General features: G+C 42.5%; 1 protein-coding gene and 1 long non-coding RNA gene across 4 annotated transcripts; one reads left to right on the plus strand and one right to left on the minus strand.

Annotated features, from left to right (window-relative positions):
- The first annotated feature begins 5,409 nt into the window (after positions 1-5,409).
- On the plus strand, positions 5,410-6,315 carry LOC133344990 (uncharacterized). Its single transcript, XR_009755398.1, has 3 exons — positions 5,410-5,534; positions 5,829-5,975; positions 6,167-6,315. It is a non-coding gene; the product is annotated as an uncharacterized LOC133344990 (long non-coding RNA).
- A 2,124-nt stretch (positions 6,316-8,439) lies between these two features.
- Positions 8,440-24,108, minus strand: DUS3L (dihydrouridine synthase 3 like). 3 transcript variants are annotated; one of them, XM_061556050.1, is made up of 14 exons: positions 23,981-24,062; positions 22,597-22,674; positions 21,207-21,615; positions 19,787-20,533; positions 17,943-17,984; positions 17,513-17,665; positions 16,437-16,553; positions 15,163-15,228; positions 14,806-14,916; positions 13,973-14,069; positions 12,142-12,217; positions 11,232-11,420; positions 10,682-10,810; positions 8,442-9,579 (listed from the first exon to the last, which is right to left on the minus strand). In XM_061556050.1, the coding sequence occupies exons 2-14, from the start codon at positions 22,665-22,667 to the stop codon at positions 9,507-9,509; spliced, it is 2,280 nt and encodes a 759-aa protein (XP_061412034.1). In that variant the 5' UTR covers positions 22,668-22,674; positions 23,981-24,062; the 3' UTR covers positions 8,442-9,506. The 3 variants fall into 3 exon arrangements, with proteins under 3 accessions (XP_061412035.1, XP_061412034.1, XP_061412033.1); XM_061556049.1 differs by having other exon boundaries at positions 8,443-9,579; positions 22,597-22,677; positions 23,981-24,108; XM_061556051.1 differs by lacking the exon at positions 17,513-17,665 and having other exon boundaries at positions 8,440-9,579; positions 22,597-22,677; positions 23,981-24,108.
- Positions 24,109-26,021: the final 1,913 nt, after the last annotated feature.

Below are 26,021 nucleotides of genomic sequence, written 5' to 3' on the forward strand. Positions count from 1 at the left end.
GACAATTTTAACCGAGAAGATGGATTCTGGCTTAGCAATCATTGGAAGGACGTAATAAACCATTTCGGATCTTAACTGATTGTGTTCACGTTTACGGTGACTTTCAGACCGCGTTCCACTCACTGGCATTGTATTCTCCGCAGGGAATGGATTCTTTGCTCCGCTGCAAGTTTCCCCCCCACGACTCACCCATTGACACGACGGTCAATGGTACAGCATATAATAACAAATAGTATAACATTTATATGCTTAATACAATGTACAAAGTAATATATAGTATCGTAATTGTATAGTAAACATATAGCAGTGTGATACACATTAAGGTGGGTAGAATAATACATAGTGTTATATTAAAATGTGGTTTATAGCAATACAGTATATCATTTAATGTTGGGTTTATCTATGGCAGTATATAGTACGGTGTATGCTCGTGTGATGTAAGAGAATAAAGTTTAGATGGAAGCATATTATATAATTTTTACGACGTAGAATTTTAATGTATTACTTGCTGTTAGTAACTCAGCTTATTGTAGAGTATAGTAAGTATACTGATGGTGCTATGCAGTTTATACTTTAGTTTTTTTTATGTAGTTTATACTTTAGTTTTCTACGTTGTTGTTTAGTAACTGCAGCTACATACTATTAACATTCTTTTCCTTTGTTAATGCTACTGCACCCCCCCTTGGTGCTGTTGATCCTGCATAATGCATGGGCATAATATGACTTTGAAACCCCCCCGCCCACCTCCTACGCATTTCCCATGAATGTGCTAAATTCCTCTTCATATGCACATTCTTTTTTGTTAAGGCGCTCTTCTTGCACCTCCAACCCAGCGTATATATAAGCTCCTAGCTTGGTAGTGTCTCATTCTTCACCTGAAGACGGCTGCTTGCGCTGTAGCCGAAACGTCGTGAGAATTGTTTTATTATGTTTTATTTTTATTATTTTATTACTTCCCTTCGACGTGACTTTACCGAAAGAACCAAGAAGGGGGATATTTTGACTCACTGCATTTTAACCACGCAGAACAGTACAGTATTATAGAAATGTGGTATCTCTCCGTGGTGTGTCAACACAATCCTGGTGGGGAAATGTGAGGTGAATACAGTTCAGGTTGAAGTTAAAACCGCAACGAATTTGAAATGTGATTATTTCATTTATTTCAAAAACTGCACACTTTGCTATGTTGTAATTAAGACAATGCTCGTGAGAGATTGCGCCGCCAATTCAAAACGGTCGATTGCATCCACGTGGGCATACTAGAGCGTTAGGCTCGACCACTTCCTTTTCGTTCTAACGGAGAAGATTGTAAAACGTGTAAAACGTGTAAAACGTGTAAAACGTGTAAAACGCACCGTGTGTCCCGTAATGGGTCGGCAGGACTGAAGTTTGAGACGATGTGGTCGAAGTGCCTCCTTTTTAATTGCTTAAAATTGTATATATATAAATGATTCCACTTTTCACACACTTCGTTTTTTTGCTGTTTGTTGTTGTTTCTACGTAAAGAATCACCCTGCAAAGTTTGCACACGCGAGGTCCACTGATCGCTATTGTAAATTAGGGAGAAATAATATGACCAGCATTGTCACAGGAGGGAGAGAAGACTATAAATTAGTGTTGTTGCACGTGAAACCAGGAGGCACCCGGTCTGCCACCCACCGAAGGGGCAATTATAGGCGATTATTGTCACCTTGTAAAGCCGTCAGCTCAATAGGGCGAGGAGTAGAGCGACCATAAATAGCTGGTCCGGCAGGTCTAGCTGCGATATTTACATTCGAGTTATTATGGAGTCGTCTTTGCGCACCGGATGGCTGCTCGTGGTCCTATCGCTGGAGCTCTTCTCAAAGCTGGTTGCAGGTCATGTTATTGCCCGTTATACGAACAACCGAATATGCCAGTGCATAAACGGTTCGCAGATCTTACCTGTTGATGCTGATGAGCGTTCTGGTCTAGAACTGTGCGATAGTTTGTGTAGGTGTTAATGCTTCGACCACAATCTGATCGGCGAGGAGCATTACCATTGTCCTAGAATTATGTGGAAAGTACCAAATGTTTTTTATAGAACGCAAATGTTTACCGAGTCCTAAAGCTATGTTTAAGTCCATGTGAGTTCTTATCGGACTTGGCAACTTGATGAAACCAAGGCATTTTTAAAGAGCAGGGAACCGGCAAAATCATGGGTTGAGCATTGCGTACGGTGGCGCGTTGTTTGCAATCTCAAAGTGTTGGGAGCGAGGCTTTTTGGATGACGCAGATGTGACTTTCTCCGCACCCGATTGGGCTGCGATGTGGCTATTTAAATGGCAATGTAACTCGTCTCTCCGTGAACCCATCGGTGTAGATTATTTGAGGTTGGAGGGGGGGGGGTGCCACGGTGGCGAGATGTTAGCTACCTCTTTTATATATAGGTGGTCAAGTAGCATTTTCTCCTGGGTCCTCCGGATTTTTCCCTCCATAGAATTGTACATGCGTTTTACAGTGTTTGGCTGCTATTAATGTCTGCATGATAAGCCACTTTGTACCTATCATTTGCAGCCAGATCGCGTCTAAAAGAGCCATACAGTTCAGTGGGTCTGGTAAAATAACAAGGCTTATTTTTTGTTATCCTGCAATGCGTGTGTTTCTCTAACTTTCGTTACCCACACGACGATGCAAAGCATTGTCTTTAATTTAAATTTCCAACATGGCAGTGCAGCGCTTGGATAAATGTCCATTGCGGTTACTTGACAAGGTCGTGCGTTCGGTAAACATGCAATGTTGGCCCAACGCTCCATGTTTATTGGGTGTGAGGTAAGGACGAACGGCAGAGTGTTTTTTTTTAGGCAGCGAATAACGTCAATGTTTTTAATAATGCGTAGGTGTTCGTGGTTGTTGCTGGCTGTCTTTTGGAACGCGGCTTCGATTTGCACATCGTGCCGTTCGGCACGCTGTCCCGACTTCCACTTGCTGGGTGCTTCGGTTCCTGAAAAATGTTTTTGGGTGATAACGGCATGGAGCCAGCACATGGAGCGCACCGTCGTGCCGCAATGCATTGCCGAATGCAAGTAGCATAAAATTATCACGCCAATTCTGGTCATCCTCACAGCGGTGTTTGGCTGGCTATCGAACAAAGACTGTCACTGCATCGCACGCTTCTGTGGCCGTCTTGAGTGTTCTTCCTTCCGATGTATTACGAAGTCATTAGAGCCTATGCACTTTTAAATATAAATTTAAACTTTTAGTTTTTTAGTTCTCCCCCTGCCTCCGCACCTCCCGATATAGCACGGTTGTCTACATACGGTGCGAAAAGAGGTTCAACACATGGCAGGGATCTGTTCATATTTTTGTTTCTTCTTGTGTCCATTCCTACAGCTCCGAAGCCCGGACCCGTGTCCATGTGGGACCACTCATGCCCCAGGCTAGACTCTAACTTTGATCACTGGACCTGCCTAGCCAACGTCTCGTGGGAACGCAGCTCGGCGAAGAACATCGCCACGGGTGAGAACCCCCTTTCATGCGGTGGCAGTCTGAGTAATTTAAACGTTTGACAAAACGTAATTTGTCTTGAACGAACACCTGTTGCTAACGCACAGTCCCTGTGATTTCTTGTTTGCAGAACGGGAATGCAATCGAATCGCAGCAACGTGTAAAACTATAATGGGACGGATTTTGGCTGGAATCGTTCATTGTATCCTAAGTGCACTAAATCGATAGAATTGCACGCTGCATGATTTCGGTTTTTTTACATCAGTGTTACCGCTTATTGAAGGTGCTTTTCCCCAATAAACGGCACTTTATTCAAACACAGCTGAGCGTAGACGCATGCCCGAGAACGGGTACGTGCACATTGGTCAATTGTAGTCCACTGCTTTATTTTAAAGTTCGTGAGACCTGGTTGTGTAAAACCTCCCTTTGTGTGCATCTTAAATGTAGCAGACACGGACTCGTACAAAACCTGCATCAAGGCGTGGGTTTCGCCAGCCCCTGGGGAGTGCACCGTGCCGGACCCGAGTTCTAGAAGCGGCAGTAGCTGCAGCCTGGTTCCTGACGAGAGCTGTGGCAACATCACTGCCTGCCCGGGCCCCTTGGGGTCGTGTGCCACACATTGCGGGTGGGACGACACCGGCACACGCCTAGGCGAGTGTCCTGACACTTCACGCTCGACTGTTATTTTAATGATGTTCCCACTTGTACCCCCCCAGACGTTGTTGCCGAATCTCCAAGATTGTCAGGAGGGTTCGAATATTGTTAGGCCAATGTCATGTTTTAATTAATGTTTGCTTTATGTGGGTGGAAATTGGAGAGGGACCACCGCTCGTATGATGGGATTACCTGGAACGGCCATCTATTAATCTCGCAGCCTCATTCCTACAGCACCTGGCAGGCCCTGGTGGGGTCATCCTTTCAAGTGTCGTTAATGACTTGGAGACGCAATTTCTTGGAGGCAATTTTTAAATTAAACGCCGAGCACACTTTGTACACTTTACAATACACACCCTACACTTACTGTCTCTTGCGTATATGCAACTCTACACAGGTAGCTAGCCTACACACAACGCTAGCCGTCTGACACTGACGGTGCTGAATTAAGACGGCCAACTACATCTAGCAGCGCAATTAAGTGGAGACGACAACAGCGATGGCAACTCTTCAGCAGCAACGACGACGCGAATCCCACTCCAAGTGATAGGCCTGAGGACCCCTCTGGGGGCCCTTCTTATACTCGCCTGGCCATGCCCTCCTTCTGGAACCGACTAGCGGGCTCTCGGCCGTGTCCCTTCTGTAACCTTTTCCCTAGATCCCCTTTGGGTCTATCACGTGGCCTGCTGTCAGGGCTTCTACAAGCTGTAGATCCCCTTCCCTGCCAGCAGCCAGCACTATGCTACTTGGTGACTAATTCTGTCGCTACACAACAGAGGTCGCAAACGGGTTTTGATTCCTTACCCGTACCTGGCCGCACCAGGGTCGCAAACGGGTACCCGTGCCGGGTACGGGTAGCCGGGTATCGGGTACCTGGTTGCGACCTCTGCTACACAAGTAATAGCCACGTTCAACCCTGCTTGGTTTCTGATATCTGAATTTAAAGCGATTTGGTCACGAGCAAATGAACCGGCATGAAAAGATAGTGGTTATATGGGATAAGACGTCATTTCCGAAAAGCAATGGCAATGAATGCCCAAGTTTGGCAATTCAGACTTGATAATTGTTTTGACCAGATTTAAGCTATGCATGCATTTTAGGACTTTGTTGGACCTATTTAATGGGAAATCGTGAGAACACGTTTGGGAAATTCTGCAATAAATATCCTAGTAATTTATAAAATACCGTGTGTCCTTGCCATGTTTCACGAGTGCTGATGGTGACTGGCACACTACTGTTTGGAAATGCTTTATCTTCAACCCCAGGATTGCAGAAGCCTGGGTTCTGTCCCTCCGTCGTTCATGACATCTTGTGCATTCACTTTGTGGAGCGTTGCTCTGCCGATCTCGAGTGCCCTGGCCGACTGAAGTGCTGCGACGCAAAGTGTGAACGCTATTGCATGCAGCCACAAGAAGGTACAGAATTCACGGCTGGTCCATTGGTTAGCTAAATGTACTATGAACGCTTAAAAACGGATTGCTCTTGGATAATTTATCACCCAACTCGTGAGAATTAGTTGCATGGTCCATTGTTACTCGGTCATGCACAGCTTGAACTTACAATCCACAACGGAATACTTTGCACACTGAAATGACGCTATCACGCTAACAAATGTAAGATTTAAAATATTATTTTAATGTCTCGTTACTGCGTTTGTATTGGATATTTGTAATATTTTTAACTGCTTGACTTGTCCCCGATGGCTGTAGGTGTGCACAAGCTCGGGTTGTGTCCTCTGGCGAGTAAGGTTGTGTGCACCCGGCTTGAAGAGGGCTGCAGCAGTGACTTGGAATGCCCAGGGGAGTTCAAGTGCTGCCTCGTCTCGTGCGGCCGGGCATGTGTGCAGCCTGGCCTAGGTATCAAAGTGAACCTGTTCTTGAAAACCTTCAGCATTGTTTTAAACATTGCATCCCTTCAAGGCTAAAGCCAATATTTAAAAAAAAATCTGGATGGCTAGTGACGTGTTCAGATTTTTACAAGAACTGTTTAAATTTATGGTGCTTCACTTGAGGCACGTCATTTTAACACGTTGTTTCGTGTTTTTCAGATTCTACAAAACGCTCCGGTCCATTTCAGTAACATGGACTCGCATGGCCTACATAATTTAAGACTGCGTTTATAATTATGCTGTTTTTATACTTTTAATATTCTAATGCTCAATAAAGGTTTTCTGGTAGATGTTTCAATTGTGACATGATGGCAGATATTAAAAAAATATTTTGGATTCTCTCTGGGTTTTTTTGTTTTCTCTCTCTGCTTGTCCTCTCTTTGGAATTTTCACACTTAAATTCTAACTTGGCAATCTTTGAAAAACGTAATCAACCAGACTATGCGTTAATTGTGTGACAGACTCTGTTGCATTGCATTACATTTCAATATTTTGCTAGGTTATTTAGTGTCTCTCCCGTTCTCCTAATTTTCAAGCTTGCGTACCGTACCACGCGTCGTCCTACTCTTTGACATGCTAATTTTTCTCTAACCCCTCCCTCTCTCCGCCCCCGCCCCCTCTCTCTATTTAAGGCCTCTTCACAGACGTTCTGTGTGCCGATGTGTTCTCTCTCTATGTATCTTTGTGATATCTGTCTGCTTATGTCTGTCTATAGTTTTCTGGTTAGATTTTTATTGCTATTTCTTTTATACCAGATGATTGCTTGTGTTGCAATCGAAACGTCGTATGCTATTTAATTTGGAATTTTATCTTTATACGTGACTTTACCGAAAGAACCAAAGAGCACACTTATCATCTTAGACATTTTCCAAGCCCTTGTAGACTCGTGCAAAATGACACCGCATTAAAAAGAACAAGTTCAGCTTTATAACCTTCCCTGAGCACTCGAATTTAAGATTAATTTCCACGTGCAGCCCTTGTAAATGTATTCACTTTCCCTTCACAATGTGATGGTCATGGAGCTTTTCCATACTGGTGTAGGGTACTGTAACATGGCAAGGGATAGTGGGGTCAGCAAAAATGGGTGGAAACATGTGCAGGGTACTGTATGAGGGACGTCGACGACTATCTGCTGGAAGTATCTACCGGGGGGAAGTGGTGGATGTTACCAGGGTGTGGCCGAGCAGGTGAGGGAGCGAGGCCCGCGATAAGGGCAGTGGCTCGGGGACTTGACGACTGAAGGTGGATGACATCGGTGCCGACATGGTGGAACTAAAGACTGTCCGATATCTACATGGTTTAAACCAAGGGCTGTTCGAGATTCGTGTAAACCACCAGGGTTGCAGATAGTCATCGTCTTGTGAATTGCCAGTCTTACTCTGGCCTTGCAAATAGGTTACTATAAAATACATTGCCTAGAAAAGTAACCTGCGAAAGTGCTTCGTTACACTGGTTGGTGATGGTTTGTTAAGGTCTGGGGCTTGGTATAGCAATGGATTTAGCTGGACTGCCATCTGCTGCCTGTGAAGCAACCCCACAGATTTGAATGCCTGTTATGCATGGCCATCGATCCAATAACTCTTCGGGCTCAATGCTTTGCATTCGAGTTTGGAAGCGCATTCCAGGTGATTTTGGTCGTGTGCAAAATCATTTAACGTAGTTGAGCCCACTCAATTGCAAACGCAATTTTTTTTGTTTTGAACACATTAGTTTAACATCGCTAATAAAAGCTTTCTTTCCTGGTTTTGTATCGAGCCTGTGATCTTTTGGCAGTGGCAGTGCCAGGTCTGAAAAATGCGTGAGATATACGTTTTTAATTAAAGGTATACCTGGCAAATATTAAAATTGGTGTATAGTGGCTAAGGATTTAAAAACGGACAGTATTTGCAATATTAACGCTGGTCTTTTAAGACATGCATAGTTTTTACATTGTGGAATGTGCAACACATTGCCCTTGAGCATGTTAAATATACAATCTCTGAATGCAAGCGACTTGGATTTGCAAGACTGCAAGTATGAGTCACCCAGAATCTATATACCATCAATTTCTGCATTGAACAATCCTTTTAAAACAAATCTCGTGTTCGAATCTCACGTTGGTAAATTGTTTTTCCAAAACTCAATTTTTATGGCACATTCTAATATTAAATTCCCAAGCCCTTGGTCTTTGTGAACCTACCCCACCCCTACCTACCATCCCCACCAAGCCCCTATCTATAGCTGCACGCTCCCCTTTCCACGATCCAAGCTGCCTGAAGGGGTGGGTCTCATTGTGGGCATAGCCTAATGGGAAGGGGTGGAGCCTAAATAGGAAGTGGACAGCTTAGACGACGCAAGATACCTGAGCAAGAAAGGGCAGGACTGACAGAACTAAGCCCAAAATTCTAACCCCACTAAAATGTTGCAACTTAAACTAAATTCTGAATATAGTGTTTTAACCACAAACCTCCCTGTTAATTTTAAGAAAGCTGAGAAAATGCGAAAGGCAGCACATGTTATGCCAGATGAAGCCAAATGTGAACGTGTATAATTACAATGTGTGGTCTGTCAAGATGGTAGAAAACAATGTTTTACAGAGAAGTTTATTTTCAGAAAGCTATTTAACCAGGCAATTCAACCCTGCATTCATATGAAAAAACTGCTGATACCCAATCCTTAAATAATCGGTTGAAGTCCTTGTAAGTGAAACAAACTAATTCATGTAATGAAAAGGCCATGGTGCTTTGCAATTTTAGATTTCATGCAAAACAAGCAAACAGTAAAAAATTGGTATTCAAATAGTGAAGTCAAGGCAGTAATAAACAAAATGGGAAATTAACACTTTATCCATTAAAAAAACAAATTACAATGACATTACACAGGCAGCAAATGACTCCCACTCCAATCGGCATCTATGCTCACAAACTACAAAACCCAATGTGATAGTATGGATTTAAAGTATAAATATGCAACAGCATAGAGATATAAATCAACAGTAAAAAACATTATGGGAAGGGTAACAGGTGAACTAATATTTGATTTAGTCCCCAAAAATCTCTGCATTATTTTGTAACTAATGCTTACAGTTGGGGATTTATAACATACCGACTGTTTCGATTTAAAGCTTTCGTGACTGCAGGGATTCATATTCTTGGTTCTTTCGGTAAAGCCACGTAGAAGGGAAAAACAATAAAATAACAGTTTTCTTTTTATTATTTTATTGTTTTTCCCTTCAACATGACTTTACTCAAAGAAAAAATAATATATATACCAACTGATTTGTTTTATTTCAACACTGAAATGCCCTGGTTACCCTATTAATTTTACCTTTGTCAGTCAACAATCATTCACTTCTACAAGGGCAAATGTACTTTTCAAAATATCAAAAAAATATATATTGATATGTTCCACAAAATCCTGGCATGTTGTAGCCACCAACACTGACGGACGCCATAGCCTGATCCACGTGCAGCAACGTGAAGGGCCACAGCCGATGGTCACCCGGAGGACCTTTCTCTTCTTACTTGTACGCATTGGCCTTGTGTTTGGGCAGGAAGGTGAAGCTGGATGGCACTGGCCCTAAAAGCATCTCACTGCATACAAAAAGGTCACACCACATTAGGCAATAAAATCATACTTTAACGACTATTTGAACACAGGTTGACAGGCATCATTTTCACCGTAACATTGTGTATCACATTTCGATGAACACTGAAAAGGTTAACTACTGTTTCCCCATTCCCATGACTACCATACAGCACTCGTGACACAACTTGGCACAGGCCTTGGGGTTTGTTTCCATAAAGGGGTTGCACGCTTTCACCCAGGACTACTTCGAAAAGGGTCGTAACCTCATGGGGTCAAGACATCCCTTGCAACATAGTGTGGAAATACATAGGGGAGAGGTTAGCTAGCGATAGTCTAACTTAACCCAGGCTGAGTGAAATTTAGTTTAAAAAATTTCGTTGGGAATAGGGCAGGGGAGGATGAAACGGGAGGCTGAGCAATGGAAACCTTATGGCTCTGTTCAAGTACACAGATGGGCACGTAGTCTGAGCATTTCTTATCGTGCACTCTTGAGTCCAGTCCATCACGAATGCACACGTGGAAAGCTCTTTGGAAAACACAGGTTTAAGTATCTTGCAAAACTGGCTCAGGGATGGATCCTGAAGGTGAGCTGGTAAGTCTTTCCAGGTTTTTGGGTTGGAGACTCCGAAAGTGTGCTAGCCGTATTGCACAAGGTTCACACATGGGTACAGCCGATCACCATGGGTTGCAGATGGAAGACGGTGTTGATTTGGGTCTGAGACTGGTACGCACTGATCAAACGGGTTTGAACCTTGGACAATAAATGGGCCCCATTCCTCGGGTATTGAGCCTAGATATTAGAGCAATAAATGAACAATGTAAGAATTAAGAACACGTTTATATTTGTGCGATCTAACCCAAAAAAAATCTCATGAATATTGGTCACCATTCTACATGTTAAACTCATGAAGAATGGCTTGCAGAGTTACAATTTTCATAAATTTCCCAAAAAATAATAAGCATCAATCATTTACATAGAAATAATTCAATCATGCTGTCTGCCACCTGTCCACACTGAGCAGTCACAAATATGACTGGTTGGCATAGTTCCATTCTGTTCTCTGCACTGTGGCGCCAAGAACAAAACTTACGGGGAACCCTCCGTACCTGATTGTGATCCAGTCGGCGACGTTCTGGCTGGCCATCAAGCTCTCCATGTCATCTCGGCCCAGGTAGTATGGTGGACGCTCATTAATTTTCAGCGGCACACGTTCCAGGATTCCCACGGGGATATACCTGAGCCAGACAGTCAGGCATATTTTTTCTTGTAAAAAGCAAGCCACGCATTGATGGTCACCAACTTTTGCTTTTTAAGATACCTTGCATTACATATACACACGTGAAAATAACTTAGAAGGTGCATAAACACAATGCACATTGCAGATACTAGAGAAATATCAAATTCATGGTGCGCTAATTAAAAAAAACATTGCTTGACATTGGTGTCTGACACTGCTGCTAAACCTATGACATGGTCCTGTCACCCATAATTATATGAGCCCATACAGCAGTGCAACCCACCAGTGATAAAGCTTCTGTTATTTAAAAAAGTTTCACATCTGGTGATGTAAAGCATGACCAGATGTCATGCAAGCAAACATCCGAGATGAAATTCCTGATCTCATGTAGACGTGACGAGCAACAAAGCGTCGCTCACCGGCAGAGGAAGGAGAGCCACTCCAGCAGGAACTTGCGCGTTTTTTCCACCCCCTGCGTGTCCGAGCCCCAGTGCTCCAGGCCATATTTTGTGAAGTCCCGCAGCAGCTCAAAGCGCTCGTGGGATGAGATGTCCCAGTGTCGCCGCCCTTTGATTTCCGTGAAGATCCATGGCTTGATCAGCGCACCTCTGCACTCAAGAGCCATCATATTGAGCACTAACTTTGTGTCATCAGTCACAACGTATATCATAAAACGAACCAAGTGAATTCCAAATGCTTGTACGCGATGCTTTAAAATGGTTGACAACCTATTGTGCCAACTGATTCATTTGTTTTCACAAATAAATTTTCCTAGACATGAAATAACCTTCATTTCCAGTACAGAAAACAAAAATTATATTTTATTTCTATTATTACTTTTATTAATTTTAATTTAATTTTTTACCTACGTGACTTTACCGAAAAAACCTAAGAGTAGGGAGGGGGGAATTCATTTTTGCATCAAAAAACTTAATCACGTACAAATCCATGGTATTTTTTCACATTGAGATACCTATCAAAACAGAACTATTATAAGTCGTGAGATTATGATCTCCTGAAGTGTATTAATGTTCAACAGATATCCAAATCACGTTTCGTTCATGACTGCAGCGCTTAAAAGGCAAAAAAACGGCACCAAGGCAAGCACCCCAGGCACAATGAGGCACCCTTAAATATTGTACAACATTGCAATGTATTTAAGCTCTTGTTAAGTAAGCACTAATTAAAATGTGAAGCTTGTTGATGTTTAGTTTTGTGTCCTTCCTCCGCACCGATTAGCACAGTTGGCTACATACGATGCAAAATAAGTTCAACATACATACAAGGTTTGTGCACCATAAGACAAAGACAAGTGAGATGGTTCCCAACCTGGCTATCATGACACCGGCTACTTTCGTCTGTCGAGCCAGATCCATGTCCTCGTAAGACAGCACATCTCCATTGCCTGCATGGGAAAAATGTAATTTAATCCTAACCATCACCAGCAGTAATGGTCAATCCACTGATGGATGAAGGTCTCCCAAAGCCATCGCCATCTCTGATGGTCCTGCGATGTAATGACCCATGTGCAAATTGTCTCATTGAACCACTCCATCTCTGGAGCAAAACATAAGTCACGTAAAACAAGTGTGCTGAACACTGAAGATTAATCTGGACAATACTTCAGTGCGTATGACTATTATTGAGGCAGACCAGTAAGAAAACTAATTAAATAAAAACAAGAGCAGGCTGCTGTGCTTTTTAGAAAACTGAACTTAATAATAAAATCATATAATTTGCGAAAGGATAGTGTAGTGACAGCGCCGACTGCTGTCCAGCAGCAGCAACTGCGGTGGACAGTTAGCACATGCGCCGTTGAGCATATACACGGGTGTGCTGGCAGGGTGGAGGAACTGGGGCAAGGGTCACGGTAGACCTCATAGGGGGGCCCCTGGAACCCTCTGGTGGGTTCGAGAAGGGAGACACGGCTAGGGCGGAGCCAAGCCGTGCCGAGTAAAATAAAAGCAGCGGAGAGCGAGAGCTCTGGGCTGCCTGTTCGGGGAGTGGACTCGTCTCGTCGTCGCCGCCACCGCCTTCGTCTGATCATTGCGCGGCCGAACAGTAGTTGGCCGTCTTGGTCGACGCCGTCGGTGCAACGTGGACAAGGTCGTGTCTGGGCCGGGCTGTACGGCAGCGTGGTCGTGAGAGAGGAGGCCGGAGTGGGTGGTGTAAATGAGATAGAGATAATAAAGAGAGAGACGGTGCCTCCTGCAACTACCTCGTCTCCGACTGAGTGTGTGCGCCGCATACCACACCACACACACGCCGGGCGGGAGGACACTACACATGCAAGCAAGACTGACATGACACGAGCTGTTCATTGTCATGAGATTTTCAAATGTTATCACATTTCCAAGCCATTTTCGCATGCCGATAAACTGTGCTCCAACTTTACTTCCCAAACTACCAGAACAAGTGCAGTAAATATGAAATCTCTTCTAGATTTTATGCCAGTTTATTCAAAGTACTGTAGTGGCTCCGCTACTATCTTCCGTACATTTCTCACTCCACCGATGTAATCCTCCAACAGAAATTGTAGCGTGATAAATTCACAGCGCAGAGCAGAATAAAGTTTATTTACATAAATATCCAATGCAACACTATCAATTGTTGGCAACAAGTGTTCAATTCAAGGATAATAATTATAAATAGCATTAAGAAAAATTGCAGTGTATTTTTTTAATACCATATTTAGATCTTAATACTGACAAATAGTATGTTTGCACAAAACGCTAATTATCTGCTTGAGAGTGGACAGGATTACCATGGAAGAATGCACATCACATATCTCACAACTAATTCTCCCAAAATAAATCTGATCATTGTCAAATCTCGGATGCAAAGCAGGACTAAGCCTGCTTAGTGCTTGGGTGGGTGACCACTAGTGCACATCCGGATTTGTTTGGCAGGGGGATGCAAGGTGCCAGGAGATGGCAGTACAATGGATTAAGTTCACATTGAGATTCAATGTATTAATTCTGTGCAGAGCTTGTTAGTGTTATCCCAAAATATTAATGTTTTCTGTGTATCTCTAGTTTCCTTTCAGATGCCAAACTAAGGAATGGAATTGGAAAAAGACCAATGTAGAAACCTCCTGAAATGAGTCTAGAGACTCAGTAAGGCTTTCCTAGGTAAAGGGAATTATTCAAGATTACTATACCGAATAAGGGCAGCGGGCTGGCCACCTCCGCACAGTAGTCGATGTACTTCCAGTCAGCCAGTTTTGTGTAGCGTTGTTCCCGCGATCGGCCATGCAGCTACACTCACACAACAGAGCAGTGCCACCGCATGTAATAAGCCTAAATACCTTTATATTAGCACTGCCTCTTACACACCAGCCAAGGCTCGTGTCAATCACTGAGCCAACCATGTGGTGAATGCTGTTCAGTGGATGTACACACACCCTTTTTTTTTGTCAAAACCATTTGCCTCGATCATTGCTTTGTTGATTTACAAATGCACTTCAGGAGCTTAGGCTGGAATTTATGAGTGAATTCCCTAATAAGTGTAATGGCTGCAGAGACATTTTCTGCATAACTAACACCGGGCAAATTTAGTGGTTAGTATATATAGGCATGAACAAAAAAACATTACATTAACAAGTATAATTCGTATTGCAAAATTAAGTAAAAAAAGTGTATTCATTGTGTCTTTTAGTCCAACAAATTGAACTATAATGATGTGAATTTTCATGGAGGACTTTTATCATCTATTTATTACGGTAACACCAGCTTCCACAAACTGTATATATGCCTTACTGGATGAAACATTGACCAATAATGTATTTATTTTTCTATTTTTCACGGAAGTAAATTTTGAGGCGTACGTAGACACATCCCGAGGTTTGCGAATATGCATTCCAGCAGCGATATAATTCAACAAATCACCGAAAAATTATGCGTGGACATCTGCTTCCAGAGTAACAGAAGGAACCAGTGGTTAGGCTGGCCATTTCTGGCAGTAGTCACATTTGAGCTGTGTGCTTGTACGTACAGTGACCATCGAGATGCCCCAGTCACGCAGCTCAGGGATGAGTTTGTGGGCCGTGTTCGTTTTGTCCTGCACTCCGGTCCGTATTTTTGCCGTAAGGGGCACATCAAGAACCTACAACAACGCACGTGCGTGAAGGAGAACACAGACGTGAAAAAAGTCTCTCACTAACACACACACCATAAAGTTAAAATAAATGGGCAATGTGTGACTGATTGGAAGATATAAACACGTGGATAGAAATGGTCACGCAGAAATGTAACAAGTAGAAATGCATGATGTCCAACACAAGATCATGTTGAGTGGATAAAGATTAGTTTAATGGTGTTAGGTTGTATGGATTTAATTGATTAGCCTTACCGACACCATGCCACGCACAATCTGCTCGAACTTAAGTGCCCGGTTCATGAGAGCACATCCTCCTCCCTGTGCACAAGAGCACGTGTACACATGGGCAATAGAAGCACAAGTAACTTAAAGCACGAGCTACACACAGAGCTACTTATAAACGTAGAGTCAGTGTTAATTTTCCTATCCCTACCTTTACCCTAAGGCAATGCATCAGGGGAAAGGTGGGTCTGCGAAGGAGGTGAAAAAATGTGTTTGAAGAATATTAAATCTCTTGTCAGGCATCTATCATCAAAAAAGGGCTGTTAATTTTGGTATGTCACCTGGAAGCTGTATGGTTAAAAACACCCAGCTGGTATACTCATAGATACCCACTTCACAGTGTCTTAAGATGTTGGTGAATCTAGATACAATATACATCCAAATTGTAATGTATAATGAATAACATGGAATTACTCAAGATTTAACAAAGCCTGCACATGTCAAGTGCACAGGCTTAACAAGAAGGTCTGCAATGTGCAACTTCTAACATTTGAAAATTGGATTTCATTTAATCAGAATTGTGTATACAAATTATGTGCATTGATTATTAATTTTCAAACAAATAAACTATATTGTGGAACTTGGGAGGTGAATAGGTGTAACACTAAAATATATCGCACATGTACATGTGTACTGTACAGCTCTTTTGTGAAAACACTGCTGGATGAGGGACCTTCCCCCCATGCCATGTGAGTTTTGGGGGTTTTAACATTTTTCACCATGCTGGTCAGTGTGGGTTGGTAACGGTGGAAAGCATATATATTGCTCATAGCACAGTACACTGGTCTCTGCTATAAAATTTCCACGCAATAAGCCACTTTGTTGAGCTATCATTTGTGACCAGGTCGCTTCTGTAAAATAAGCTAATACATCAAGTGGGCTTTACCTGGCAAGAAAAAACATATATTTTTTATTTGCATAATTTTAAGTGATTTATTTACCTTTCCTATACTATGCACTCCTATCGTGTTTTTGTAACACTTGTTGCTTTATCGTACTTACCCGCCCCTACCGGACATCTGTGAAAAATTGCTTTTGAGCTCATCAGATTTCTCCAGTATAAATACATATTCCGATTCTGATTGTCTGCTGGCAACAGTCCTGCAGCAGCCTCTAACACCAATTTTACGCATGGTGGCCACTCATCTAAGCACTATCCAGGCTCAAACCTTCTTCGCTGCCGAGACCTGCCGAGTTCGGGTACATTCCAAGGTGAGTTGGTCATCGTATGAGTAGCTCCGCACCTTATTAATCACGAGGTCGATGGGACAGCCAACATTTATGTCCACAAAGTCCATGTCCACATTCTGGTTGAGAAGCTCTGCACACTTGGTCATGGTGTCTGGGAATCCCCCCTCCAGCTGCGGAACACCATCGTCCAAGCGGACATTACAACCATGGAGAAACCAAGGGAAACCCCTTCGGTGTCTGCTGAACCTCATCAATTGGCCCAGAATAAACACACTACACCTATGAGATGTGGCCATACAGTACGAATGATTGTTTTTCCCACAAGATACGTCATGTAGGTGGTAATTAAAGAGTAACATTTCATAAAAACAGATGTGACAACTGTTTCAGCTTGACCTGAAAACATTATATTTATATATATTTACACGGGTTAACTCATGTTTGTTTATCTAGCAGAATATGCAATTGTCATGTTTTTTTAATCACTCTCATTCAGGATTAGGTTATGGTGTTGGTAACCTATTAAAACATGTTAATAGACCCAGGCATCTGTAAAAAAATCTGTTTCAAACATATACACATTACAACCATTTTGGGCAGTAGGGTTGAATAAACTCAACCTGCTGGTAATTTGATGAAATGCTACACTTCAGCGTCTCAATTTCATTCAGGGATATTTTTTTAATCTAACACTGCAATGAACGTGCCTCTAGTGGCTCATGTGAACCCATTACATTCACCATACGAGTCATGAAAAGACTCTTACATGCAATTTTATGTATATACCATAAGCTGAAGGATTCATATATTAAACTATGAATGCATTAAATATTGACTTAAAGCTTTCGTGACTGCAGGAATTCATATTCTTTGGGTCTTTCGGTAAAGGTTGAAAGAAAATGTATTACTAGTAGTTATATTGTTATTTTCATTCAGCCTATTACTAGTAGTTATATTACTAGTAGTTATATTGTTATTTTCATTCAATCTATCTACGTGACTTTACCAAAAGACCCAAAGAATATGAATGCATTGTTACTCTGGAAATACTTTACAAAAGCCGGACTTTAAGATTAACATTAATTTACTAAAAGTCTGCAAGGGAAATCCAGAGGGAGCATGAATGCACCTGGATTCCAAAGATGTCCTCGGTGTGGTGCCTCTTGAGCAGAGCCCACTCGGACATCTGGCCTTGCAGCAGGTTTGTGCACATGGCCATCTCCCCACACGTGATGTCGGCGCCCTGCATCTTGCAGATCCTCCGGAATGGCAGGTTACCACACTGTATGCAACATAGGACAACGGACGAGTTCCCGATTTGGTGCTACACAACTCTCCACCCTGAGCAAATATATAAATTCAGGCATGTCACGAGTCAAAGCAATAAAGATTGTTCAATGTCCTGATGATTAACACGGTTGGCTATGTATAGTGTGAAAGTTCAACATACATATATCAGAAGAACAAAGCAAGAGAAAGGGCACTCTCTGCCAAATAAAACAATGCGTCAAGAGTCAGCCTATTGCACATTTATTTAGCTATGACCAATTAAAACTTACAGTGGTGAGTGGAGCCAGGTACAGCTTGTCTCTGAAATCAATCTGAAAAACAAAAACATTATAAAATGTTTTTCATTTTCTGGCAACAAGGGTTTTTAAATAATTTCAGTAAAGATACTTTTAATAATTCCGTAACATATTTAAGTGAAAATTTGGGTTGAAAAAACTGTGGCGTAATTGGGCATTTCCCTAGAACCCATGCGCATTTCTGAAAAAATAGACTCACAGCTAGATAGCAGATGTATCACACGATCAAAGATGGAGGATTCCTTTAACAACTGCAGAATCAGAATATTTTTTATCCTGTAGAAATCTGATGTGCTATGAAGCTCTTTTTTCACAAATGTCCAGTAGGGGTGGGTCAGAAAAAAGAGCAAATTAAAAGAGCAGCAGGTTCCTGATTTTTTTGTGTAAAGGCAAATTAGGTTTATCAAAGTATGAAGGCGCAATATGGTAGCAACTGCATGAATCATGCCAATATTTAGAAATGGATGGAAAAGCTGCAATCAGGATGTGAACATGTTCTCGATGATAACAGAAGTAGTAGGCCAGCCAGCTACTCAGGTTGAGAAGCAAATTTTGGAAGAGGCAAGCAGGAATGAAGTACATAGTATCTGCCAGAGATAGGTGTGGGAAAATAATCCGGCAGCTTAATTCCTTGATAAATGTATCTTGACACCCTCAAATCAATAGCAGCTCACTGCTCTTCTAGATACGGTTATGGAGCAATACACACTGGACTTGAAATTCAGAGGTTGACGGTTCGATCTCCCGGCTAAGCAGTTGAAAATATAAACAAGTAACTTAAATTCCCCACCTGTCCACCCTACACTATTCATGGGACCACCACAGATTGCGTGGATACTCCCACCTCTTCGAAAACTTCTCGTCAGTGTAGAAGAGTAGACCAAAATACCCTCTTGACATTTCAGGGCAGTCCATGTATCTTACATTGATATTTTTGCCATCTTTGACAATATTAACTACTATAAATATATATTTAATTTTACTAGGCAAGGCCCACCGAGCTATATCGCTAATTGTCAGAAGCGACCTGGCCAAAAATGATAGCTTAACGAATTGGCGTATTATGTGGAAATTTAGAGCAGCTGAATACTCTTAAAACTCAAATATTATACTTGTCAACTCTTCTAATAAATTCCAGTCATACCCCATTCACTATACTATTTTTAATCAAATCACACCTAAGGTTATAAAGTTACGTTTTTTTATTGGAAAACTCCATTCCAAAATGTTCTATTAGCACTGTCATAAGATGAGGAACTATATATTAAAACTTGCAAACAGCAGTTCATTATCCTCTGCCAAAACAATCCTGGAAGGTGATATTTGTAGAATACTTCTTACTTAATTAACATCAACAGGCTTGCCAAGCTTCACTTTATCAATTGCATATAAATTAAATAAAAATGTTTAATTCTCATTATTTAAATATGAAAACTAAATGAAAATCAAACATGATCAAATTATGTCAGTGCAGTCATTGGTGACCAGACTAAGAGCATTAACCTACTCCTTCGGAGAACCAAGTGTAATCAAATGTGGCTGCCCAAATTCAAACCTAGTATCTCAGCAATGCCCACTCAGTGCCCTGGCATTAACCCTCGAAGCATTCCAAGCCACCTCAGCAGATTATTTAAATTGTAATTGATATACATAATGAACTTGAACATTATATAAACAATAACTCATTAACACTGCCTTAAAAGAAACATATATATGTAATTGCAACATTTCGGGCCAAGCCCCTTCTTCATACCTTGCTTATTTTAGGAAAAGAGCTGAGCAAACAAAAGCTAAACAAATTGACACAAAAATATTACCGTCTTCTTCTCTGGCTGCCGGATTTTAATGATGTCCTCATCCGTTAGAACGCCACTTGTGCGGACAGGACACCCACTTATACTGCTACCCCTTGGCTCTGATGTCTTGGATGCTGCACATTCAGACGCGGCTGCTTGGCCGTGATTGTTCAGGTCACCAGCAGACACCATTTTCAAACAATCGGTCAACTTGCCAACTCCTTTTTCTAAATCACTGCACAATGTGCTACCATTAGACTCCAGAAAACATTCCTTTTCAATCGGCACTGACGATGTGGTGGGACAATTGTTGGATATAAGCTCAGCTGGCTGGGTGCTGCTTTCCGACTTCGAGTCTCCATGCTTCATAGATGTACTGCTAGGATCTTCGGAAGCTTCAGATTTTGGGGTTGGCTTTTGTTTAGAATTTCCCTTTTGTTTGGACATCGAACGCAGGTACGTCTCTGCGCCAGTGAATGGAAACTGACGCTTTCGTAATAGCTTTTGTGTGCCCTTTTGCAAATGATTAACAGTGCCCGGTAGTGGAACAAATGTAATTTCCCTCGCTGGAGTCTTTTCTTCCAGAGCCCCTCCAGCTATCTCTGGGTGACCACTGGCATAGCGGCAGGTGATGCCATAAGGGCAACGACCAAACGTCTGATACAGGTGACACTCAGGACCCAGGTCAGGCGGTTTAACGAGCATATACTCTGCTACGTCGTGTATGAAGTAACAGCGGTCTCCATAGAAGCACTTAGCCGTAGATCCCTAAGCCATACCACGGCAAGAAAAACAGAGACAAACGTACATCGTCTGTAATTATGCATTGCTATCCAATATTTTATAAGATAAGCATGATTAAGCCATAACTGAAACTGCACATTGGCAACACTAAGTTTTCATTGTCATTTATCTACAAAATAGTTTAACTCTTTGCATATCAACAGTTCGGTTTATGCACGATTGGTGTGTACCTTTATTGCATGCAAATAATCAATTATGGTTCAGTACTGATCAAATTAACGTTCATTTTACTATAAGACAATTGCATTCATTTGTGGCAATTATAAAACAAAACTTCAATATTATAAGTTTCTGCACATCACTGAAAGAGAAACAAACCCAATGTATTCATCTTCATGAACAAGACAGGCCCAGTGTACAAATTTTGTATTAAAACAAAGTTTGAATCATTATCGATAGCACTATTCACAGCCATGGTCGGTTGCCCTGGTTCTGTTTTTGTTTCCTGCTTTTCATGCATTGCGCATTTTGTGGATCCTAGGATGGAATGCTCATTATACATTTTAATTATTGATCCAAAAAAGAGATAGATAATCGTGATAGGTTTCTGGAAGTTTCAAATTTAACACAGATGTTTATATTCTCTCAAAAACTTGAGGACATACATATCCTGCACACAGCAGCCTTCTGTGCCTACCTGCAACACGGAGGGGCACAGCTTGACCTCGTAGCTGTTGGGCTTCACGTGAGGCCTGTTCTTGTTTTGACCCCGTACTCGCTTCTTGGCCATCGAGGTTTCATGAACGGCCGTTGTGCTGGTCGGACGCGACGGCGCCGAGCTGTCGATGTCAGCGTAAGACAAAGTCGCTGCAACTGTGACATCATCCTGCTGCTGGTGGCTTTTGCCAGCATCAGGTCCGCCCTCCCCTGCGCTGCAGTAGTCATCGTCTCCCAGTCGCGGCCTCTTTTCTGGAGGCTCTGGTTTGTCTCCGGTGTTATCCGCCTTCTCTCCTGCGATGCCACCTTCAGAGTTCTTACCTGTACATTTCTGCTTGTCTTTGAAGGCTTTGACAATGTCATGAAAGTGATCTTTTGAGGTCAAGTAGCTGTGGAAGGCATTACACATTTCCAGATTTACCGACGTTCAAGACTGAGTTTGGTGAATTACATTAGGAGAAGTGGTCAACTGTGGACTTGTTTACATATAAATATACTGAAACTAGTATATTACAAAAACATGTTACCAAAACTTCAGCAGTGTGTTTATGTAGTTATTTAAAACAAGCAAAAATAGTCAACGGTTCTTAATACTGTGCCAGTACACCTGAGTACAAGCAAACACCAAAGGTATGGAAACTGGCTAAATATGGCACATTAAAAGTAAAAGTTACCAATGTAATTGATTTGTGATATTACCCCAATAGGTCCTACGATTATGCAGTAATCCAGTATTGAGGTACAATGTTTCTGGTAGCAGTGTGACAACATTAACTGCAAATAAATGTATATACTTGAAGACATCTAGCTCATGGCTGGAAAAACTTTTGGACATTCACCAGTGTGAGACAAGTCTGGTACCAAACGTACTGCAGAGGGTGGAATGAGTCCCACAATTTGACTTGGCAACAACACGTGAAATGATAACCCACGTATCAACAAGGATTGTGGCACAAACTAATGGTCTATGAGCCAGTGGGAAGTGTGGTCGCGCAATTAAACCAATCCCACCTCATGAATGCAAGCATCACCGCGATTCATGACTGAGCAGCATGAAGACCTTACAGAACATAGTCCACGTATTTATGTCTACCCAATCAAATGCTTGTAATCCAATTGGCATAGAAGTTGGGATGCGTTGGGTGAGACGGCTCTGCAAGGTCGTTGCACCATAAACGTGTGGACCAATCAATTTCAAGCACAGTGCATTCATTATCAGTTGTCTTTTTGTTTACATTTTGACCGCAAGTGTTGTGGTTAATGCAAACATGATATAACGGTGCCAGTTTTGTTGCCAGTTAAAAAGGTAAAACCCTATTACTATGTTTGTAGGATGCGAGAGCGCTGTGATGCCAGGAGGTACTACTCACGAGGGGTTGACGTGCGCGACACCCGATTGGCAATCCGCAACGGGGCTGTCAACGGGAACCCCATCCGCCATGGCGCTCCTACTGGGAACGGATGAAGCACCTCCGGTTAACGCGGTTGGCTACGTGCGGTGCGCAAAAAGTTCAACGTACAAAAGCAATCGCGCCATAAGTGCCGGTAACTTTTGCTCTCGCCTGTAGATCATTTACTCGGAGGACAATCACATTTGGCGAGGCTCGCTCGGGTCAACACAAACGTAACGTGACCTGCCCGCGCGCCGGCCTGCAGAACTACTGAAGTTGATAGTACCGCAGGAATTCTAGATTTGAAGCTTTCGTGACTGCAAGGATTCATATTCTTAGGCTTTTTTCCGGTAAAGTCACGTAGGTAAAACATCTAAATTAATGAAAATAAAATAAAACAAAAATCACGACGTTTCGGAGGCAACACAAGTCTCCGTCATCAGGTGGGACCTGTCACAGCCGAATTAGCTGCATCAAGTGAGGCAATGATTCAAGATGTAATCCCTTATAAGCAAGTTGAAGGGGGGAGGGAGAGGGGGGGGGCTCATCAGAATGTGGGGGGGGGGGGGCTCATCAGAATGTGTAATTTGTTTTTTTATTTTCATTAATTTTGATGTTTTACCTACGTGACTTTACCGAAAAAAGCCTAAGAATACCGCAGGAATGTATGAACACAACAAAAATTATTACACATGCGACTCGACGCACATGTTTTCGTGAGCTTAACAATCGATATAACGATCAACGCACATCGTTCCACCACGTGGAAAACTCCGCATGACTAGTTCAACAACACTTGACCAGTTATTGACATCGTGCGTCTCAGTTTAATGTGCGTGCACAATATATATTTGTGTGTGAAGAGGGAGGCGCGGAACCCAAGTGGCCTCTTGAAACTCGACCGGTCCTGGGCCTCCTAGCACCTAACCAGTGACCGGCGTAGTGAAGTATGGTCAAAACGTCTCTACAGCCGACAAAGCGTGGCTTTTCTCGGGCTACTTCGGTTTCCTCCCACATTAAGCTACATTTTCGTGAAGTGTAAATTTTTTTTATCGAATGTGCCCTTTGAAGCAGCATCCACACAACACGACGCAATACCCCGATCCACATATACGAAGGAGACATCACAGCGATGATACCCTCCGCGAATCCAGACGCGGTTATTTGGCTTGACACCACGTGGAATTGTTGTTCTGCGTCTACAGCAGCAGCAGCAGCCATACGAAGCAGCAGCCAACATCCTCCTGAATAAGGTCTCGAGATTCGCTATCAGTACGTGCGCACTACGGGCATCCAGTGACGCCGGGACTCCGCGTAATGCAGACAGATGTCACTGCGACTCCACCGCAGTCGACTTATTTACCTCTCTGCGCGGTTTTAATCTTTCTGGAGGCTCTTGACTCTGCCGCCTCAAGCTTGGAAGCGCTCCCGTGGCCGCACTGTACGCGGAATTGTGGGACGACGGAGGCCACGTGCTGGGTGGAGGCGGCGCCGCGCACTGTACGCGTGCACGTGGTTCCTACCCCACCACCATCCCTATGGTTTGGTTTTGATTTGAGTTTAACAAAATGTATATTTTTTTAAACTATATTTATAAATATATTTTTTTGTCATTTAACTCTTTTTTTTATATCCACTGTCCTCAATTTCCAAACATGTAATTCGTGATTTTGGACAATTTATGTTATATTCTTGGTTCTTTCGGTAAAGTCACGTAGAAGGGAAATAATAAAATATGAAAATATAAAACAATAATGTTTTATATATTTTAAATTTATATTATTTTATTATTTCCCTTCTACGTGGCTTTACCGAAAGAACCAAGAATATGAATCCCTGCAGTCACGAAAGCTTTAAATCAAAAAATATTTAATATGTTGTCGATAATTAAGGACATGTTAGTAAAGTTATTTAATATGTTGTCGAGAATAAAACATTTACTAAATATGTTACCGATTTTTTTACATATTAAAAAACTTAACAGTAATTGGCTTTGATTTGTATTGGCCTCAGCTATTACTCCTTAATCCAGCAGGAGTCAGTATTGGACTTTCTGTTGGATCCATGTGCGAAGGGAGCAGAGGCAGCAGCGGATATTGAATCCAAAATACCAGCCAGCAGAGCCCGCAGAGTCTATACTATAGAATCTATACTTCCCCTCCTGCTGTTTAGGAGCCCAGCGATTGTCTCCTAAAATTTGAGAAAATAATGTTTACAGTAAACAAGGTAAAAGCGCATGCCTTCAGTTGCTCGCTTTACGCCACTGGTTGGTGGAAGGCCCTCCACTAGAGGGAGCTATAGAGAGGCCCTCTAGAGGGTATTTGGCCTTTTGTTCCAGTCGTCTTGGAAAAGGTGGAAGTACCCACACTTTACCAGTGTGAAATCCACAATTTTTTATACAGCATGTTATCACCAATTTGTCAGTAGCGCTACAGGCCGCAGTCATTCCATATCATCGGCATCCAGAAGCTTAGAGAGTATATAATACTGGTAGGAACGAAGTGGACCAGACCACCAATAGATTAATGTGTCCGTCCGTCCGTGGGAGGGGTGGTGTTGAGGGTGGTGTTGGAAATGAAAGACTACGAGTCTTTAAATCTCACAGCGTTTCTTGTCAAAACAAACACTTTTAATTAACGTTACACTAGAATACAGTAATTTTTTCTTTAACTCCTCTATACCCGGTCGGTATCTCTGTACCGGTACTAAGTATTATTCCTACCAGCCCACCCCGCAGGGTCCTGTTATATCCAGGAGGATTTTGCATTGGGATGTTTGGCCATTTCAACGAATACGTAGCAGTACTGACTCCACGAGCTTTATTAAGCCGCACTAACGAGTACGGTAAAGTACTCCATGGTCAAACAACCCCAATGACCGATACAGCATGGCGAGACTATCATCCAGCCGTACACTAACAAAATACAATACATTATGAGTATTGGTACGCAAATTTCTACCATAGCCATTGAAACGGCCTGGCTGTGCACTAAATTCACGTTTGCACCCAATGCTTGTTGGAAGTGGAGGACCTCTCTCTCTTCAGAGGGCCATTTATCCGACATGCACACTGATCAGTGTAGTCTTCCAAAGTGATCCTCCGGGAGACTCACTACAGGTTATGCATTTTACTGCCGAGTGGACAGAAATAAATATGGACGAGTTAAATGTGTCCAGACACTTTGACAGAACAACCCATAGTCTTTCATTTGTAAGTTGAGCTTGCAGCTTCTACACTGACAGTAGAACTACATTCGTACATGCATGTGTAAATTAAATCCTTGCTCCCGATGGAAGACAGGTGATGTGGTCAAGGTAGTCAAGAAGGGTGCGGGGGAAGTTTGGGGGTGGGGGGGAGGGAAAGGCGAGTCCAATCAATGCACCAGTGTTGGTCACTTCTCTGT

The sequence above is a fragment of the Lethenteron reissneri genome, chromosome 21 (assembly GCF_015708825.2).
Source record: "Lethenteron reissneri isolate LAM-NWPU_2019-01 chromosome 21, ASM1570882v1, whole genome shotgun sequence".
NCBI lineage: Eukaryota > Metazoa > Chordata > Hyperoartia > Petromyzontiformes > Petromyzontidae > Lethenteron > Lethenteron reissneri.